The 17,237-nt window shown below is 41.6% G+C and overlaps 1 protein-coding gene across 1 annotated transcript in view; it reads left to right on the top strand.

The window, feature by feature from the left end:
• LOC126273326 (odorant receptor 83a-like) overlaps positions 1 to 17,237 on the top strand; it is a 74,989-nt gene that overhangs the window by 9,825 nt on the left and 47,927 nt on the right. Inside the window, exon 4 of the mRNA XM_049976872.1 lies at positions 10,345 to 10,542. Coding sequence (XP_049832829.1) covers positions 10,345 to 10,542 — 198 coding nt within the window. The remainder of the gene's footprint in view (positions 1 to 10,344; positions 10,543 to 17,237) is intronic.

Here is a 17,237-nt window from a genome sequence, read left to right on the forward strand (position 1 = left end):
TAGGTAAAATCTCACAACAAGAAGCGATAGAGCAATTAGATGAAAAGAAGCAGAAATTACAACCTTGGCCAAACTACTTAGAAGATACAAAAAAAGTGAAAACAGAAGGAAACAAAACCAAACATTCAACACAAACCAAAAGAAATTTTACCAGACTATAGATAACACACACATTAAAATAGACAATCCACGAAACGTAACAGACATGGAACACTTCTGGAGCAACATATGGTCAAACCCGGTACAACATAACAGGCATGCATGGTGGATACAAGGAGGAACAGACACATACAAGATGATACCACAAATGCCTGAAGTGATAATTTTGCAACATGAAGTCACCTGAGCAATTAATTCTATACACAATTGGAAAGCCCCTGGAAAAGGTAAAATAGCAAATTTCTAGCTAAAGAAGTTCACCTCAACACATTCACATTTAACTAAATTATTTAACAGTTACATTGCAGACCCATACACATTCCCTGATACACTTACACAAGGAATAACTTATCTGAAACCTAAAGATCAAGCAGACACAGCAAACCCAGCTAAATATCGCCCCATAATATGCCTACCAACAATATACAAAATATTAACTTCAGTCATTACACAGAAATTAATGACACATACAACACACAACAAAGTTGTAAATGAAGAACAAAAAGGCTGTTGCAAAGGAGCACGAGGATGTAAAGAGCAGTTGATAATAGATGCAGAGGTGACATATCAAGCTAAAACTAAACAAAGGTCGGTACACTACGCATACATTGATTACCAAAGCTTTTCATAGCGTACGCCACTCATAGTTACTACATATATTGGAAATATACAAAGTAGATCCTAAATTGATACAGTTTCTAAACATAGTAATAAAAAATTGGAAAACCACACTTAATATCCAAACAAATTCAAATAATATCACATCACAGCCAATGCAGATTAAGGGTGGAATATACCAAGGAGACTCATTAAGTCCTTTCTGGTTCTGCCTTGCTCTGACCCCATTATCCAACATGCTGAATAATACAAATTATGGATATAATATTACTGGAACGTACCAACACAAAATCACACATTTGCTATACATGGATGATCTAAAACTAGTGGCAGCAACAAATCAACAACTCAACCAATTACTAAAGATAACAGAAGTAATCAGCAAAGATATAAAAATGGCTTTTGGAACAGACAAATGTAAGAAAAATAGCATAGTCAAGGGAAAACACACTAAACAAGAATATTACATATCTGTTAACCAAAGTAACTTCATAGAATCGATGGAAAAAACAGATGCCTATAAATATCTAGGATACAGACAAAAAGTAGGAATAGACAATACAAACATTAAAGAACTACTAAAAGAAAAATATAGACAAAGACTAACAAAAATACTGAAAACAGAATTAACAGCAAGAAACAAGACAAAACCTACAAATACTTATGCTATACCAATATTGAGCTACTCATTTGGAGTAGTGAAATGGAGTAACACAGACCTAGAGGCACTCAATACACTTACACGATCACAATGCCACAAATATAGAATACATCACATACATTCAGCAACAGAACGATTCACTTTAAGCAGAAAGGAAGGAGGAAGGGGATTTATCGACATAAAAAACCTACATTATAAACAAGTAGACAATTTAAGAAAATTCTTTATAGAACGAGCAGAAACTAGCAAAATACACAAAGCAATCGCTCATATAAATACATTGGCTACACCATTGCAATTTCATAACCACTTCCACAACCCTTTAGATCACATAACATCAACAGATACAAAGAAAGTAAATTGGAGAAAGAAAACACTACATGGCAAGCACCCGTATCATCTAACACAGCCACACATCGATCAAGACGGATCCAATATATGGCTAAGAAAAGGCATGATTCATGATTGCAATACAGGATCAAACAATAAACACCAGATATTACAGCAAGCATATTATTAAAGATCCCAATACTACAACAGATAAATGCAGACTTTCCAAACAACAAATAGAAACAGTAGATCACATCACAAGCGGATGTACAATACTAGGAAATCCAGAATACACCAGAAGACATGATAACGCAGCAAAAATAATACATCAACAACTTGCCATACAACATAAACTAATAAAACAACACGTTCCCACATACAAATATGCATCACAAAATGTACTGCAGAATGATGAATACAAATTATACTGGAACAGAACTATTATAACAGATAAAACAACACTACATAACAAACCTGACATCATACTCACCAATAAAAAGAAGAAATTAACACAAGTGATCGAAATATCCGTACCCAATACAACAAATATACAGAAGAAAACAGGAGAAAAATTGAGAAATACATCCAACTGGCTGAGGAAGTCAAGGACATGTGGTATCAAGATAAAGTTGACATTGTACCAATTATACTATCAACTACAGGTGTCATACCACACTATCCACCAGTACCTCAAAGCAACACAGCTACATAAAAACGTATATATACAACTACAGAAATCTGTTATTATTCATACCTGTTCAATTACCCGAAAGTTCCTAAATGCAATGTAACATATACTGTACAGTTAAAAGGAAGTCACGCTTGATCAAGGTCCACGTCACTTTCCATTTCTAACCAGACATAACGTCTGAGAAAGGGAAGAAATAATAATAATAATAATAATAACAGTAATAAAAGTAGTTACAATGATAATTATTGGTAAGAAGTATACACATAGGGTGTCTCACCTAACTCTGCAACCTCAAATATCTCTGGAACAACAATAGATATAAAAAACGGTTTTCACCTGCAGCGGCTTAGGAAACCAAATATTATGTGAAATTTTAAAACGTAAACAAATACTATTTTCAACACAAACTTGTGTATTTTTAAATGGGAACCCGTATTATTTCGTATGCAATCAAAACATGAAAATTCACAAAAATAATGGCGTTATCTGCATCACAATACGTCAATTACATCCCGAAAAATTGCGAAGCGAAGTCAACGCTTGAAATAAACGAAACGCACAACTAGCTCGCGTCCTGAGACTCAAGTGTGCACCTCATGCTGCCGGTAATCGTGATGTGATTGACGTACTACGTCAGAGGTGTGTTAATTTATGGTGTGGTATTATATGACAACACATCTTTGGCCCATATTTCATTGATGGCACTCCTAATGGGGTATAGTTTAGCAGCTTCTTGCGCCGTGTCTTACTTGTACCGGTCTACCTCTTATAATGTGTCAAATAATGCGGTATCAGAATGATGGATGTCCTGCTCATAATGTTTATTGTTGCAAAATGACAATTAGAGGTAAAATTAGTGGTAACACACTTGGTTTCATGTTTCTAAACCTCATAAGTTCTGAAATATGTGGCTTGTAAAGGATAGAAACGGTGTCACAGTTTCTGACTTAATGTATCGCATGTAATACTGTGCTCAGAGCAGGGGTTGCCTGCACTGGCACCTGTATCCTGCAATAAACACACCATTATCACCACGGTGCGCTCTAGCTTCAGTGTACAAGTCTCTCCTAATCTATTCTACTGAGCTGCTCTCATATTGTAACGTACTTCACATACGTTGCCACATTAAAACCTGTTGTCTTGTGGCTTGTTACACTTTCCGTCACATAATCGGTATGCCGGCCTTCAGTAATGAAGAAAAACTAGATATTATTTTAATTTATGGCAAATGTCACAGAAATGCAACCGCAGCTGTGACACTGTATGCTGAACACTACCCGGATCAGCGGTATCAATCCATTGGCAACATCTGCAAGACACTCAAGCAAACAGGAAGCTAGGCTCCCACAAAACTTCGACGTACAACGCCAGCGACTGGCAATGGAAACGAAATTGCTTTCTGGCTGCTGTAGTGCACACTCCTCAAGTGCGTGTACGAGAAATTGCACGAGGTGCAGGAATAAGCCACAGTGGTGTGTGCAGAATCTTGCATCGGCATGGGTTTCATCCGTTCGATATCTCACTGCACCAAGAACTGCACTGGAATGCATTTGAATCCCGCATTGGGTGCTATCGTTTTGCAGTTCAGCAGTTGTAAGGTAATCCAGTATTACTAAGCATTACGTGGTTTACGGACGAGGCTTCATTTACAAATCATGGTAATGTGAATCTGCGGAACATGCACTACTGGTCCGTGAAAAATCCCCACTGGATTCGGCAAGTTGCTCATCAACGACAGTGGAGTGTCAATGTTTGGTGCTTTATCATTGCATACTGTATTGTAGGTCTCTATTTCACCGTGGAACGTTGAATGGACAGCGATAAGCATCATTTCTTCAACATACACTATCGCTCCTCATGGAGGATCTAGGATTGGAAACTCGTCTATCAACGTGGTTGCAACACAATGGATGTCCCGCACACAATGTTGCCAGAGAAGTTCTAGATGTGACGTTTCCAAATAGGTGGATGGGGCAGGGAGGTACTGTGCGATGTCCAGCACGGCCCCCCGACTTGACGCCATTAGACTTCTTTCTCTGAGGCGCGGTGAGAGACAGTGATCAAGTACCCCCAAAGACAATAGAGGATACGCAACATCGTGTTACTGCGTCGTGTGCGGCAATATCTGTAGAAACTCTGCAATATGTGCAACGTTCTCTCGTTACCCGTCTGCAAACGTGTATTGATGCAAACGGAGGGCACTTCGAACATATGTTGACGTGACACAGTTTCATTGGTCAAGATGTGGGTGTATTTTCTACGCTGGATGTAATGCACAACAATACAGTTTCTGTGGCGCGACATGGTACTAGTAAATGTGTTTAGCAAATTGAATTCAAGTGTGTTATCTCTAATTGTAGCTCTAGTTATCATTTCGCTAGAATAAACATACATTTACAACTTGAAAAACATAACTTTGTGTTGGACGTGTTACTTGTTTATTTTGTGCATTGTGCGCACCTTCCCATTGTGTGAGCCCCTGACACAGGCAACGTGAGGTGCACGCTTGAGTCTGAAGACGTGCGCTATCTGTGCGCTTCATTTACTTCAAGCGTGAACTTCGCAATTTTTTGGGGTGTAATTGACGTGTTGTGATGCAACTAACGCCATTTTATTGTGATTTTTCTTGCTCTTGACTACATGCGAAATAATAGGGGGTGTCCATTTAAAAATACACAAGTTTGCGTTGAAAATAGTATTTGTTTACGTTTTAAAATATAGCATAGTATTTGGTTTCCTAAGCCCCTTCCGTACGTTCACGCTGGTGAAAACCGTTTTTGAATACCTATTGTTCCAGAGATATTTGAGGTGGCACAGTTAGGTGACATGATTCACGAAGATATGCAAATATTTTAATATGTTATTCTACAAGTAAAGCTAAAGGAAAAAGTTCATATAAACATAGGACCGCGAATGTTTAGTCACTGAGTTACGGCTAGTAAAAAATTTTGCCTGAAATTTAACAACTTCGCTAATATGAAGCCGTCGCAAAATTTTACGAGCTTAAAGTAAACTACGATTTCCATTTATTTTGTTGTTATTGGTCTGGTGAATCTAATAAAACATGTCCCAGGCGTTTATCTGCAGTAGTTTTCCAGAACATTCAGAGGAGGAAAGATTATTATACAAGTAAACCTGTTTACTTTCCATTAAGAATGTACCAGCGTTTATGTCGTTGTTGGCAACCGTTAGTGAGTTGCTTCAATAGTTTCCTAACTTTGAAACGAATTGGTTTTCTGTATTTTTCAGTGAAAGAACACAATAACACCAGTGTATTTAAGTGAAACCACATAGTAACTGTTGTTGTGTGCAGATTATTTGTGAAATAGGGATGCCTTTCAAATTCACGACAGAGGAATACGCCTATATGGTGTTTATTTATGGCAAATGTGATGGTAATGCTACGGCTGCAGTTAACGAATATCTCGTACGTTATCCAACTCGGAGGACTGCGAATGTACGAATCATTAGTGGAGTATTTAGACAGGTTTTCTACCTAGCGTTCATAATCGTACAGAACGAGTAGTCGATACGTGAAGACGATGATGAGGATATTATGGATGTTGTTCAAGGTATCCCGGATGCCAGTACACCATGTATCTCTCAACGATTAGGCATTTCACAAACTAAGGTATGGTGTACACTGAAGTACAATAATCTGTATCCTTACAATAAACAAAAAGGACATCATTTACATCCGGGAGACCATGCCCTTCGCTTGGAGTTGTGCAACTGCTTAAATACTAATCGGCAGTTGTACAAATACATTTTATTTACGGATGAGCCACAGCTTACTCGAGATGATACAAACAATATACATAACGAGCACGTATGGTCTGTGGCAAACCCACATGCAACAGTGCAACGCAATTTCCAGCAGCGATTTAGCATAAATGTGTGATGTGGTACAATCAACACACACTTTATTGGCTCCTTTATTTTGCCAGGACATCTAACTGATAAGACGTACTTACAATTCATTCAAGAAGAAATGCCCAGTTTGCTCGAGGATGTTCCACTTGCTACGCGATTGCAAATGTATTTTCAACATGACGGCGCGCCTCCACATTTCACGAACGCCGTTACTACACATTTAAATGAACATTTTCCCCAGAAATGGATTGGTCGTGGTGCTACACGTCTGTGCCCACCCGGATAGCCCGATTTAACACCAATGGATTTTTGTATATAGGGGTGGATGAAAGACATAGTTTATGTTGACAAAGTCAATACAAGTGAGGCATTAATTACTTTCTCGCATTGTGAATGCAATAGACGAAATTAAGAACAATCCTGTGAAACAAACGAGAAAAAAAAGTTCATAAACGTGCAGCTAAATGCATTGAGCTCAGTGGAGACAATTACGAACATTTATTGTAAATATATTGTGAAATTATATGTACACTGTACAACTTTCTTAACACTGAGCTTTGTTTTCTCCGGTTTAACACGAATTCACGTGTGCTGTGGTATTAATAAAAGCAGATTATCTGACACATTCGTATAGTTTCAGTTAATGTTATTACCATCATTTTCTTTTAAATTTAATTCTTTACAGCTTCTGTTGAAAACTTCGTGCAACTGTCTGGAAAAAAACCAAATTGGACCAAGTAGTTAATAAATAAAAATTTTACCAAATTACTCCTTTGTTTCTCTGGATAGTCTGGAAAACTACTCCAGATACACGTGAGGGACGTGTCGTATTAGTTTCACCTCGACTCGGCGGGACCCCCCTCCCCCATTGTTTTCCAAGAAAATAAAAGTATGATTCCTATTTGATCACTTACTGGGTGAATTCTTTGAAAGTAAAACTAATTTCAGACGTGCAAAAAAAGGGAGTCTCATAGGGCCATCACTGATCACAATAAATTACGTAGTAGATAATGCCGGAAGCTCCTTGAGGTTATTCGCAGATGATGCTACTTTTTGTAGGAAAGGCGCAGCGCCAGAAAACTGTAGCTAAATGCAGTTGGAATTAAATGTAGCATACTGTGCATGAATGGTCATGGAGCCTCTCACTGTTATGTTATGCTGTTGGTAGCTGCCTGGAGTCACCTAGAGATGAATGACCGGATAAAACTAGCTGTAGGAGAACCAAATGGCCAGAATGCGATTTACTGGAGGAATCGTAAGAAAATGCATAAAATCTCGGTTTTCAAGCCACTTCAATTCGAATAAAATTCTCAAGCTTTCGATGGCTCTCTCTGCCATCGTCGTCAGGAGCGAAACCACTGACTGCTAGGGACGGAACGGTTTTCCACTTATACGGGGTGTTCAAAAAGTCTCTCCGCAGTGCCGTATGATTGTTAGCCGCGCCTGCCGTATGATTGTTGACCTGCCTGAGTTACTTCCCTTCAAGTGGACTCTCCCAACATTCCACTGTTTAGTTTATGTCAGCCAGCGTCAGTAATATCGTTGGTGTATGTAGTTACGTGTTCACGTGAATGTTTAAAAATAGTTCCTTTGTTTGTTTGTTTCGTTTTTGTCACTGTCAAAATGCTAACCATTGAAGAACGTGTGTTTTTAGTCGAACAAGTGTTCAAATCTGGCGGTAAATACCCAGATTCAGTCCATCAAACATTTAATTCAGTTTTTCCGGAGACAACACTCTCACATCGCGATACTGTGCGAGTTTTGATTAACAAATTTCGAACTATGAGTTCAGTGACAGATGAACGGTGAAGTGGTCGTCCCAAAGTTTTGTCTGAGTATAGATTAATCGATATTTCCGATAAAATGTCCATGAGGCCGAACAAGTCAGCAAGAAAACTCATCCACGAAATCGATGTTAGTGTCGGAACGCCCCACGCAGCTGTAAGGAAAAAATTAGAACTTTTCCCATACAAAGTGACATTCGTGCAAGAACTGAAAAATATTGATCATGGCAAGAGACTGCATTATTGTCAATGGTTAAAAAATTCCGTTCAACAAAATGGGATATTCTTAATGAAACGTTTTTCACTGATGACGCTTGGTTTAATTTATCCAGGTACATGAACTCTGAAAATTCTCATATGTGGAGTACTGCAAATCCATTGTGTATTCATGAGGAACCACTTCATTCTGTGAAAATAGGAGTTTGGTTTGCAATTTCTAGACGTCGGATTGTGGTTTCCATATATTTCAACAAAACAATAAACGCAAAACGATACTGCAGTGATATTCTGTACCCATTCAAAGGAGAACTTGTGTTAAGTGAAATACTGAACGGTTATTTTCAACAAGATGGTGCAACAGCGCTTACACCTCGTGTTTCAATGTCATTGCTTGTTGATGTTTTTGGTGGCCGGCTGGAGTGACCGTGCGGTTCTAGGCGCTACAGTCTGGAACCGAGCGACCGCTACTGTCGCAGGTTCGAATCCATCCTCAGGCATGGATGTGTGTGATGTCCTTAGGTTAGTTAGGTTTAAGTGGTTCTAAGTTCTAGGGGACTGATGACCTCAGAATTTAAGTCGCTTAGTGCTTGGAGCCATTTTAACCATTTGTTTTTGGTGATACCATAATTTCACAGGAACTTTGGCCTCCATGATCGCCTGACCTAACACCAACTAACTTTTTCTTCTGGGGTGCAGCAAAAGCAATTGTCTATAAAAAACGTCCAAAATCCATCGATGAATTGAGAACTGAAATATCCACTTTCACTGCTTCTGTTACAGAAGAAATGTTACAGCTTGTGTTTGGAAACATGATTAGACGAATTGAATTGCATATTCAACAACAGGGGTACACTTTCAACATTTAATGTGAAAATTTATAAGTAAAAATGAATATTCAATAAATTAATAATTTGTATTTCACTGAGTTTAATTTCTGTATATTCACTGCGGGATATGGCACGTGGATTGGTCGTCGAAGCACCATACCATGGCCCGCACGTTCACCGGATCTGACGTCCCCGGATTTCTTTCTGTGGGAAAAGTTGAAGGATATTTGCTATCGTGATCCACCGACAACGCCTGACAACATGCGTCAGCGCATTGTCAATGAATGAGTGAACATTACGGAAGGCGAACAACTCGCTGTTGAGAGGAATGTCGTTACACGTATTGCCAAATGCATTGAGGTTGACGGACATCATTTTGAGCATTTATTGCACTAATGTGTTATTTACAGGTAATCACGCTGTAACAAAAAAATGGTTCAAATGGCTCTGAGCACTATGGGACTCAACTGCTGTGGTCATCAGTCCCCTAGAACTTAGAACTACTTAAACCTAACTAACCTAAGGACATCACACACATCCATGCCCGAGGCAGGATTCGAACCTGCGACCGTAGCAGTCGCACGGTTCCGGACTGCGCGCCTAGAACCGCGAGACCACCGCAGCCGGCACGCTGTAACAGCATGCGTTGTCATAAGCGATCAGTTCACAAAGGTACATGTATCACATTGCAACAACCGAAATAAAATGTTCAAACGTACCTACGTTCTGTATTTTAATTTAAAGAACGTACCTGTTACCAACTGTTCGTCTAAAATTGTGTGCCATATGTTTGTGACTATTACAGCGCCATTTATCACAAAGCGAAAAAAGTGGTCCAACTAAAACATTCATATTTCATTACGTACTACACCAATATGTAATCAAAAATGGGGGTACCCATTTAAAAAAAAGAAAAAAAAAACGCAGTTGATATCCATTTGACCTATGGCAGCACCATCTAGCGGGCCAACCGTAGCTTCATCAGGTTTGCCCCTTCAAGCTAGACGAGTTTCTTTCTTTGTAGTTTTTTCGTTTGACGTTTATTTCGTGATATATTTGAGCCGGTCACGATCAATGGAGCACCCTATATATATATATAATTTACTATCCTGCAGAAATAGTGTGTTAAACAGCTGGCAGTGTGCACGCTCTTATACATTCGGTGGTTTCTTTTCCTCGCAGCGATGGGCGGTGCCGACGAAACTGTACGAGGTTCTCGAGCGGACGCGGTTCCGCTACTGGATGGTGACCGTCGTGTGGTCAGTGCTGTGCGTGCTCGGAGCCTCGCACTGGTACTTCGTGCCGCTCCTCAAAGGAGACGATTCACTGCGATACGACGCGTGGTACCCGTTCGACAGCCATCAGCCAACCATTAAGAAGGTCTGCTCATTATGATTACCAAAGTATTGCTTCCAGTCAACTGAAAACCCGGCTTTGCATAGTTCACGGATGTGTATTCACAAATAACGTGTAATAAAGAGCTATGATGAAGGTTGTAGTTTCATAAGCTATGATATTTGTCATCCTCCTTAAAACAGCACACTTGTACCTTTTGATACGAGTCTGGCTATAGCCTGTCGTTTCATTCTTGTTATGCACATGTATTAATTTTGTATTGTGATATGGAGATTTTCCTTATGATGGTGTAATGTACACAGAGCTGACAAAAGTCATGGGATACCTCCTAATACAGGAGGTTCAGTGTAGCAACTCGACGTGGCATGGACTCAACACGTCGTTGCCAATTTCCTGCAGAAATATTGTGCTAAGCTGCCTCTATAGCCGTCCATAATTGCGAATGTGTTGCCGGTGCAGGGTTTCGTACACGAACTGACCTCTCGATTGCGTCCCACAGATTTTCGATGGAATACATGTCGGGGGCTCTGTGAGGCCCCACCAGTCGCTCGAATTGTCCACAATGTTCTGCAACCCAACTGCAAACGACTGTGACCCGGTGACATGGTGCATTGCCGTCCACAAAAATACCAACGTTGTTTGGGAACATCAAGTTCATGAATGGCTGCAAATGGTCTCCAACTAGCCGGACACAACCATTTTCAGTCAATGATCGGTTCAGTTAGGTCAGAGGACCCAACTCATTCCACATAAGCACAGTCAGAGCCATTATGGAGCGCCCACCAGCTTGCACAGAGCCGTGTTAACAACTTGGGGCCATGGCTTCGTTTGGTCTGTACCACGTTCCAATCCTACTATTGCTCTCGCCAACTGAAATTGGGACTCATCAGACCAGGGCACAGTTTCCAGTCGTTTAGGGTCTACTCGATGTCGCGCTGTTAGCAAAGGCTGTCGCGTCGGTTCATAGTACATTAACGTGACGTTTTGTCGCACTGTCCTAACACATACGTTCATCGCACGTCCCACATTGGTTACTGCGCTTATTCCACGCAGTGTTGCCTTTCTGTTAGGACTGACAACTCTACAGAAACGCAGCTGCTCTCGGTTGTTAATAAAGGCCGTCGGCCACTCTGTTGTCCGTGGTGAGAGTTACGGCCTGGTAATCTCGGCATGCTCTTGAAATTTTGGATCTCGGAAGACTGAATTCTCTTACTATTTCCCAAATACAATGTCCCATTCGTCTAGGTCCAACTACCATTCCGCGTTCAAAGTCTGTTAATTCCCGCCATGCGTCCGCAATCACGTCGGAAACCTTTTCACTTGAATCACACGAGTAGCCGGCCGGGTTGGCCGAGCCGTTCCAGGCGCTGCAGCCTGGAAACGCGCGACCACTACTGTCGCAGTTTCTAATCCTGCCTCGGGCATGGATGCGTGTGATGTCCTTAGGTTAGTTAGGTTTAAATAGTTCTAAGTTCTAGGGGTCAGATGACCTCAGAAGTTAAGTCCTATAGTGCTCAGAGCCATTTGAGCAGATCACATGAGTACAAATGACAGGTCCGGCACTGCACTGTCGTTTTGTAGCTTCTGTACGCAACACTATCGCCATCTGTTTACGTAGAGATCGCTATCCCATGATTTTTGTCTCCGCAGTGTAAGTGTAATGTGGGACTTGATTCGTTGTTGTTGTTGTGGTCTTCAGTCCTGAGACTGGTTTGATGCGGCTCTCCATGCTACTCTATCCTGTGCAAGCTTCTTCATCTCCCAGAACCCACTGCAACCCACATCCTGAATCTGCTTAGTGTAGTCATCTCTTGGTCTCCCTCTACGATTTTTACCCTCTACGCTGCCCTACAATACTAAATTGGTGATCCCTTGATGCCTCAGAACATGTCCTACCAACCGATCCCTTCTTCTGGTCAAATTGTGCCACAAACTTCTCTTCTCCCCAATCCTATTCAATACTTCCTCATTAGTTATGTGATCTACCCATCTAATCTTCAGCATTCTTCTGTAGCACCACATTTCGAAAGCTTCTATTCTCTTCTTGTCCAAACTATTTATCGTCCATGTTTCACTTCCATACATGGCTACACTCCATACAAATACTTTCAGAACTGACTTCCTGACAATTAAATCTATACTCGATGTTAACATATTTCTCTTCTTCAGAAACGCTTTCCTTGCCATTGCCAGTCTACATTTTATATCCTCTCTACTTCGACCATCATCAGTTATTTTGCTCCCCAAATAGCAAAACACCTTTACTGTTACCGATCCATATTTTCTAATTTTATAATGTACGAGTATGTTTCGATAGTGAATCTATATATGGTTAGTGGGCAGAACAGCCGAGCCGTGGTCAAGGGTTCCATTAGCACGGCCCGAGAGGAGGCGAGGTCAGGCCATCAGGAACGGACTGGAATCCAGACTTTTGTGTGGCCATGGCCGAGTGTCATTTCGTCCTGTTCATTCAGGTGTGCAGGCAGCTAGCGCGATTTGAGAGGATGAAATTTATCATATACTGGAGGTGCCTGGTCGACGAGGTCCTGCTTGCAGCCTATAGCACATCCTCGAGGCAGCAACAGTTTTCTATACAGCGTCTTCCGGCTGCCAGTGAACACACGCACACTGAATGGGGACGAGCAGACGTCAGGCTGTGAACAGCGAGCGGCTCTGGCCGAACAGGTGCGGCACGATTAGTTTACAACGTGGGAAGTGCATAACATCACAGATAAGGGCCAAGTTTGTAGTATGTCGAAGTCCTGCTGGCGTCGCTATTAAAAACAGTCCACGTGGAGTTCTAGATGGAAAACCTGGCCGAGTTCCTTCGCAAGCTGTACGAATTGTGTCTTACCATTCGTCGTAACTCGCAACTTCCTGAAATTGATCATACTTCTGCATAACGAGCTCGCCTCTTTTTTAGACGAGAGTTACCATTGGTCAAGGTAGAGACTATCATTTAGATTGGCTTACGTATAATTTTGGTGTTTTGGGAGGGCAGAAGTGGCAGAGTGCAAGTTTTAGAGTGATTCGCGTTCTGGTTTTAGTTTCAGTCATATTCTGCTTCGTTTCAGAAATCATTCGGATTTTGAAGCTATTCGTATTGTGACTACGATCCTGATTCTCGTCGCACTCTGATTCTGGGCGGGGATTGGAGACGTTCGCAAGTTTAGATTCGGGGAGAGTCAATCGCCAGAGATTGGAGAGATGTGAAACGTCCCTTGGCATCCCACCACGTGCTGCAGCCCACTCACCGCCAGCTGATCTTCACAAGTGTAAATTCATGCAGCAATGAGGGCAGTCAGTAGTACTCGCGAGGGAATAGGTATGGTTTGGCGTCTTACGTAAAGTTGGATCGATCATGCCTTGTACAGTAATCTCTTGGCCATGACTTTGTTGAGTTTTCATGCAGGCTTCACCACCCCTCCCCCTCCCCCTCCCTCTCCCTCTCCCTCTCCCCCCCCCCCCCACAACTTATGCAACCCCACATTTCAGTTCCGTTTCTTACCAGAATTCTATTCACCCCTTCATGATGTACCCATCCCAGCTTAACATTATAAACGTAAGTACTGCCACAGACTCAGCTTCCGTTTATCACTCATCTCGTGCACAAGAGATAACTTCATTAGCTTTTTCATGTTGCGTATTGTTTTGCATTCAGTTAACTTGGTCAATAAATTATTATGATTATGAATTCCTGTTTAATTACAGCAGACAACAACCTCCTCTACTGCACTCACAATGACCGAGCGAGGTGTTGAGCACTCTGTACTCGCATTCGAGAGGACGACGGCTCAAGGTTTCCCGCGATGTTCCTAAATCGCTTCAACCAAATGCCTGTTTGGTTCTTTTGAAGAGAACACGGCCAATTTCTTTCCGTGACCTTCCGTCATCCGAATTTGTGCTTAATCTCTAATGACCTCACTGCCGATGGCTGTTAAATTCTCACCTTCCTTTTTTTGACATTCATTATTGTTAATTTTGTACAAGACACACAGCTATGATTCAGTTTTCAGGACCACCCATCCATTCCGTTTCCCTGTACACTTCTCATTTCCATATATATGAGTCGTAGAGGATCAATCTGCAAACCGAGAGGGGAGCTCGGGACAGATCACTGGCTTGTTCCACGAGGGCATAGCCTTAACCCTGGTGGCGCTTTCCACTTTGTAACGCTATAGATTGTGTAAAACTAGTATCAAGTTTCAGCGACGAGGAGACGTGACAGAATGGCAGAACCAAGTTCTCATGTTTGCACACACCCTTGAGCACACCGAAGTTGCCTGATTGCCGATGCGGTCTTTCCAGCGTTTCTACAAGCAAAGGTGTACCATTCGCAGGCAAGTAACATGGTGTCGCGTCTTCTCAATAACAATCACTTTCAAATCCGACACGAATTGCTAAATGCGGCTCAATTTGAACCAGTGTCTGAACGAACACTGCGATGGGAACACCATTCATTGGATTCATGAGAGCCATTCACCACAGTGGCACATGAAACAGCACATCTTCAATGGACATACAGCACGAAATGGGCAGTAACTGACAGGAGGCTTGTAAGGTGGTCCGACATATCACGGTTTTGCATCTTTTCAAATGACATAAGGCGTCCAGTATACCGAAGGCCCAATTAGGCGTTTAACCTGCAATGAGTGGAGGGCGTTGTCGATGTAAGATGTTGATGTTCTCGGAACGTTTTTCGTACCACGAGTGGGGCCACTCATTCAGGTTACTTTGAACGTGAATCAGGAGTATTTTCAACATACTCGTCGACTAAGTATCGCCTTTACTTCTGTATTTTCATGGTAATTATGCTGTGGACACTCCCGTCTTCCAAGATGACTACAGTTCTCTTACAGAGCAGCATTCATACGTTCAACACTTTACGAACACTCAGGCACTATATTGTACCTCGACTGACCCGCAGGCTCACTGATCTTAATGCCACAGATAATGACATATCGACTGTTGGTTTCCCCCTTGGGATCTTCGGCCGACGTTGTTTTGACGTTTCGCCAGAACGAATGGCTGGCATTGTCACAGGTCACTCTCCAGTCCGCCACCAACAATGGAAGGTGATAAAAACCAACAGACAATACATCAACAAGGAGCCATAAAAGCCTCAACAATCACACAGAAAATATCTCGAACTACTTGGTACAGCACGTGAAACGTTGCAGTCAACATCCTCGCAGTTTGGTAGAGCTGTGGGATTTAATCATCAAGAGTGGCTTCAGCTGGACACAGAATTCTTGAAGAAATCTGTGGGCCCTCTTCCTCGTCGAATTGGGGCCATTATCTAGGGTCGAGGAGGGGTTACATGGCATCAGCATGGTGTGTTTCTGGGTGATGAACTTTAGACCAGTGACTTTAATGTAACCCCATGAACGTCTGGGCGATTAAAGTCAGTATTGAAGCGGTGAACAGTAAACCGAATTGGCTGTCGGCTTAAAGAAGAAACTATTTTTAATGCTAAATTGGCTCTGTTATTAATTACGATTCTGGTTCATCTGTTAGATTTCTGATGTAATACTGGCCACTCAGCTAGTGTGTGCCGTTCTTCCGTAGCGACACCCATTGTTTTTTTACCTTATTGTATTCTGTCTCAAACACTGCCTCCGTCTCAGTTACCGCTCACATACTTTACAAATACTCAAAGGCTGGATCTCTTCAGACACTTAAAATTCCGTGTCAGAGGTACTCCTTTAAAGACTTTCTTAGGCGTTCTGATTACTTCGTTCTAGAAGATCTGCAGTTCACTAGTCGACTCGGTGAAAGAGGGAATCAACAATCTGGGTCTTAAACATATACGAAAACCAAAAAAATATACGGATAAACTATAGCATGGGGAAAAAAACACAAATGGAAATAGGGAATTAGTTCGAAGCAGGACTCGTCACTAAAGACAGTTCTACTCCAATCAAAGAGATTACAGGCCGAAGATATGACTGGAGACGCCTCGGACAGCTGTGGGACACCAACCTGAATGTCGCTCATCACATGGCCCGACAATTAGTCTAGAGCACCATTTCGTTTCATAGCAGAACCCCTTTCGTTAGACTCCGCGGCATCCTTACAGCACAATGGTTAATCTACGTTATTCTACACCTCGTTTTGTTTACCTTCGTGGCAAACCTATCCTGGGCATATATTTCAGCAAGATAACGCCCGCTCACACACGGATAGTTTCTGCTGCATTTCTTCGTGTTTGCCATATCCTACCTTTCCCAGCAAGGTCGCTGGATCTCTTTCCAATTGAGAACGTTTGGAACATTATGGACAGGATCTTCCAACCATCTCGGGACTTTGTCGACCTAACGCGCCAATTGGACAGAATCTGGAACGATACCCCTCAGGACATCCAACAACTCTATTGATCAATGCCAAGCCGTGTAATTGCTTCCATAAGGGCCAGAGGTGGACCAACACGCGATTGACTTGTTCAGTTTTTGAAGCTCTTTCCCTTGATCAAATCAACCAATGTCTATGAAAATGTTATAATTTGTTTGTCCATACATGTACACCACATCTACCGATTTCCGTCTCATTTGTTTAATTCCTTCGTCTTGCGTCTTTGTGTGTGTATTCATCTTTAAAAAATAGGGAGTTTATTTATATTTTATGTATAATTGTAGGATTTTATATTCTTTTCAGTCATCGATATTTTGTCGAGCCATTGTTATCTGTATCAAGGGTGATTCTTATTAACATTTAAAAAC

Source organism: Schistocerca gregaria, chromosome 5 (assembly GCF_023897955.1).
Source record: "Schistocerca gregaria isolate iqSchGreg1 chromosome 5, iqSchGreg1.2, whole genome shotgun sequence".
Taxonomy (NCBI): domain Eukaryota; kingdom Metazoa; phylum Arthropoda; class Insecta; order Orthoptera; family Acrididae; genus Schistocerca; species Schistocerca gregaria.